Genomic DNA, 5,174 nt, shown 5'->3' with positions numbered 1-5,174 from the left:
ATTCTCCTCTACTTCGCTTTTCTGGTCCAGTCCTTCGTTGAAACTAAAGAACTCTAACTCTCCCTATATCTCTCAGCACCACACACGAGAAACACTCGCAGAGAGCTCGTTCAGTTCAAGTGTAAGCAGGCTGTGAGACGTAGTGGAAAGGAGCACAGAAGTAGAGAAGCTTAGATGCTCACTGCTCTTGTCTGCGGATGACCCTTCCCGTATCACTCGGAACGCTAGATCAGGAGCGTCAGAACAAATTCGCTACGAAAGCGATCCCCATTTTGCGCGTGACGCTTCCTTCAGACCCAAAGGGGAATGGAAAGAAAAGGAAAAAAAAATGGTGTGTGTGAGCGATAGAATTGGAGGTTGCTTCATTAGTGTTGAAGAAAGCTATCTCCGTCAACATCGTTCGATTCGAGAACAGCTCCGGCAATATCAAGCACCTGCACATACACCCCGGAGATTTGTGGATTGTAGCGCTCGTAGACTGTGGAAGAAGAAAGGCGAGGAACGTACTTTCTGTCGCGTATACTGGGTTTCTGCACGGCGGCTACCACACTTGACGAAAAGAAAAAGAATGCCTGCTAGAGGCTACACGTCTCTGAATACACCCACACACTACAGATAGATATGTATACATATGTGCCTATACGGATGGGTGTACACTCGCGTACCCATAGCCGCGCGTGTGGACATAGTGCGAAGGTGACATTGAACTTGCCTTTCTCCTCCCACGACGCTTTTTACCCTCGAGAGTTTGTCACCCTACTTCTTCAGGTGCGGGGAACTGATCGAAGATACCTCCATAGTATAGCAGCTGTCAATCGTGAAACTGGATGCTGTCCAAGGTCTCAATCAAAAACACTGTGTTTTCTTATTCTTCGCCGGCTAGACTGACGCAGCGATTTCCTCTCGTCAAGCGGGGCTAAGACCTTGATGTGGCTAGTCTCTAGCGTGCAGTTCAGATGGTTGCTTGTGTTCGATACCTTTCTACGTGAAAACAAGCCAGCAGCTTTCAGCGAGGATGTTGCTTTCCTCTGAAGCTGTGTTGCTTCAGTCATGGCTGCCTGGCTTCTACATCGCGAACTCTTTGTCACTGCTGCAGTCTACAGGTAACCTGAGTGGTATGTGCAGAACCGATTACAGTGCCGTTTCACGGCAGACAATCCGCTGAGTACCAGCGGCGTGACTGCGCGGACGACAGCGGCCTTCTCAGAGATGTATCTCCGGTCCAGCAAAAGAATGGTTTCTTATTCAGTCTGCTGCAGTCACCAAGGCGTAATCGGTACCCAGGCACGCCGCCGCTACAAACACACGTGAAAGAATTTCTCCAATACAACTGCAGTCATGCGATAGAGTGCTTCAAACGGAGGAGTCCTTTTTATTCGGTCGTGTCAGTGGAGTGTATCCCTCTCTCAAAGAACGCCGATGAGTGTCGTCTCTTCAGACAGGCCTTGTTCTGCCTCCGGTAGCCCTGGGGCATGGTTTTCACGATTCAGTCCACATGAGGCGATTCATAACGAGGATGAGACTCTTTTGAGGCGCATGAAAAACTTCAGTACTTTTACATGAGCATCTGCGTTGAAACTTGTCCAAGCGGACACTCCGGGGGAGGATCTTTGTGACTCATTCGTGTAACTGTCTTGAAAAGAGCCTCGGCACTAATAGCCACCCCCATGAACTTCGTATTTGGAGGTACCTGTTTTTGGCCGGCGGTCAACACTCCTCTGCCCCTGACTGGAATCGTAATGCGGTTGTCGATAAGAGAGAAATGTGGTCTTTATTTCTCATCCGGAGCAAGCTGGAAGCACGGCAAGCTCATGCAGCTAGGGCCGCAAGTGTTTCTTGCATGCCCATGGCAGACCCGTGCTCCACCCTCCATCCATTTTCTTCTCCGAAGATTTGACTTGAGTAGTAAGCGCATGCGAATCAACCTATACGATGGAGTCTCCCCTTCATGGAACCTGAAATTTTTCCTGATAATTACAAGGAATCTTCATATCTCCCAACTTTTGCTAGGGGCAAATGCTTCAGCCTCGGCCATGCGGGTTTCCTTTCCTCGTTCGCTCTCTTCAGCAAGCCATCAGCGGAATACCTTCGTCTGCCGGTTTTTTCTCTTGCATGTTAAGTAGCCTAGTTTTCAGACTGTGCTTGCAGGACTAAGACGTCACGGGGGGGGGTTTCGTCGGTCCCAGCAGGTTCTCCAGATAATCTTCGATAAGGAGGCCGGAAGCACCACCGACAGCAATAGAGATCAACAGAATCACAACGACCACGACAACTACTGTAACCTTTCTACTACTCAGCACTCCGAAAATCCAGGATCTCATGCGCTCAAGGGCACCCTCTTGCTCGCTTTCCACGGTCTTCACACCTGCCTCGATATCGACGACAGCATTCAGTGCGTCGTCGAGCTCGCTGTTGCAGAGCGGGTCACGGTCTTCCCGCTGATGCTTGCTCCCCCAGAGCAATCTCGGAGTTGCTGACCCAGCATCCTTCACGCCTGCCCTCGACTGTCCCAGGCACACCCATACAGCCCTGCCAATTCTCCATAGGACGAGGGCTGCCAGGAATAATAAAGTTGTGGCTGCAACAAACTTCGATGCGATTCCGCGAGACGGCTTGGCGGATGGGGAAGCCTTCGGAGACCATCGGCCGGGGGTCAGGCTTGTCGATGACAACTGTTTTCTTCGCTGCCCGCTATTGCTCCGCGGGTTCCCCCTTTCTTCTTCTATGCCTTCACCAGAATACCCTGCGCCACCAACAATAACTGTTGCTCCATCCTCTGGTCGCCCGGCTAAACTGTCCGTCATCCGGAAGCGGGATGCCTGGCTCCAGGATCTCGCTGGTCCAGCGGAGGCAGAGACAGCACACAGCGAAGGCAGGAAATAAGTTGCTGCAGCGCATGCTGCAACCTTCACGAAGAACTCGGTCTTCAACTTCTTCCCGGGAACCGGTAGAATCTCGAGCTGAACCTCTCTTGCCACGCCGGAAAAGCCGTAGGTGACTGTTGTATACGGGAAGGTCCTTCGCTCGGATATTCGAGAAGAGAAGTGATGAAGCGATGGAGGGGGTTCGACGTCAGCAGGAAATTGGCAGAAGCCCTAGGTTGTCGACCTTGGGTAGAACCAACCACTGGAGATAATGTCTTGGGAAAGTAGAAGACTTCAAATCGTCACAGTTGGCACCGCATAGTCACGAGAAGGGGTACGCGAAGGAGAATTACGTAGAGACGAGTCTCGTGCTGAAATTTGGACGTGAGAAAGTGTTACATCAGCTACCCCACCGCGGATGTCCTCGCACAACCAAGAAAATCAGAAAAGCGCCAAACCTCCGGGAGCGGACACAGACGGCACGTTGGACGGAATCCTTACCGGAATCGGCCTGGTGCAGATGGAGGCTCACTCCCTCAGTGACTAAGACAAACGAGGACCAGAGAGGCCAAACTCTCCAAACGAGCCGGAACAGCCGCGTCCGCCCTGAGTCAGTATTGCCCGACAGAGCTCACGGCAAGGATGTCTTGGTGAGAAAACCTTCTGGGGCACTGGTCACATTCGCAATAAAATTCAACCCTCTTCAGGTTGCGAGATGGCATATATTCTGGCTGGTGAAAAATGGAGAAGTCGGGTGGTAATCACCCTACAACCTTAATCTTGGATGAAACCATGAAAGGCCGCCTGAAGCACTGAACAGGGAGGACTTCGAGGGTAGACATTATCATGACGCCTGCAGCGACGCCGCAGCCATGCCAAACATCCGAAACGAAAGTACCGGCCACGGTAGGAAGGAGAGGCGGGAGGGAAGCGGCGGTATTGAGATAGCGCCGCTTGGGCAAACCGACCGAGTACGACGGAAACCACCTTCAGCGGGTGGGGAGCCCGTCCTCGGACCGATGCACCCTCCGCCGGCCCGTAGCACATTCCTAACTCGGCTCAAAAGTGGATGGCTGTCTCTCCGACCTGACTACCCCCCCACCGAGCCGGGCCGGAGCTGCTCCACCTTCTATAGGTAAGGGCCGCACTGTTCCAGGGACCGTAGCGCAGTGGTTACGAACGGAGCCGTAGCCTCTATAGAAGTGTAGGGTTTAGTGGTGCGCCGGGTTAGAATGGCTCCTGTGACTGTGGTCCCAATTCTTCCGTGACGCTGGCCGGCCAGGCCCTCTGTTTCTTCTGGATTTGCAGCTTGTCATAGGTGCCGCTCTGGAGGGAACCGGTGTCTACACCTGGAGGGCTAAAAGGGGCAGACAACGGTTTCGTCTCAAACGAGGCCTACGACAGCTGCAAACCCAGAAGAGACAACAGGTCTGGCCGGCCAACCACAGGAAAGAGGAATTGGGGCTACGGTCACAGAAACCAACCTAAGCCAGCCCGCTACTGCTGACCCTTCCACCGTGAGATCCTTTGCACACTAGTAAACTGGTAGGTAAATGACCTGCACGTACAAATCATGATAGAGAGGAAAACGCGGCTACATATAGATATATATGTACAGCAGCTGCGGTGCTGACATCTCTCGTCTCTCGCCCGTACCCAACCCTAAACCCTACTGAGACACAGGTTTGTGTATCAAGACCCTTTGCGTCCTCTTCTTTATATAGAGAACATCACGGAAGTCGTAAGAGCGAGGCAGCGTCCTTCAGTCCCTCTATTCTCCAAGGAAGCTCCTGGTACGATAGATGCCATTCGCACTGTTGATGGAGCACGCCACCGCAAGCACACAGGGACGTGAGAAAGTGGGAGGGAACGGAAGCGTTGAAGGCTTTTTTTCGAGTACCGCGAGATCGGTTTCCAATCGTGCCTACGTCTGTCATCTTTTCTCATCACGAAGAATGAGTCGGCAAAAAAGATTCCGGGACAGCTTTCCCTGGAATGCGCATGGAGTATTTATATATATATATATAGGCTGACTATTGCATGCATCGCCGTACTGCAAACGAGTATTCATATCAAATAAACGCATGCATGCTGTTGATTTTGTTGTGGTCGTGTCTCCTGGCTTATGGCAGGAAGCGGCGACGCTTGTACGAGAACCGGAAGAATGGCCGAGTCCATAAACGGAGAGAGCTCCTTGACAATAAATTCAACCTAAGGAAGTGCCGTCCTCTTTCTCTTTTCCGCAGCCCTGCCTCCGTCATAATCGGGAACGGGATGTAAAGCATGAAAGATGAAAACGTACAAGCTTTT

General features: G+C 52.0%; 1 protein-coding gene across 1 annotated transcript; it reads left to right on the top strand.

Annotated features, from left to right (window-relative positions):
• Nucleotides 1-1,973: 1,973 nt before the first annotated feature.
• On the top strand, nt 1,974-2,619 carry CSUI_008881 (uncharacterized protein; the record flags this gene model as incomplete). The annotated part of the gene is made up of 1 exon (XM_068069001.1): nt 1,974-2,619. A coding segment is annotated over one exon (150 nt), but the record flags the coding sequence as incomplete, so codon positions are not given.
• Between the last annotated feature and the right edge of the window lie 2,555 nt (nt 2,620-5,174).

This window comes from Cystoisospora suis (genome assembly GCF_002600585.1).
Source record: "Cystoisospora suis strain Wien I chromosome Unknown contig_5117, whole genome shotgun sequence".
NCBI classification, from domain to species: domain Eukaryota; phylum Apicomplexa; class Conoidasida; order Eucoccidiorida; family Sarcocystidae; genus Cystoisospora; species Cystoisospora suis.
Note: the sequence above shows the minus strand (reverse complement) of the source record. Positions and strands in the feature narration are given on the sequence as shown.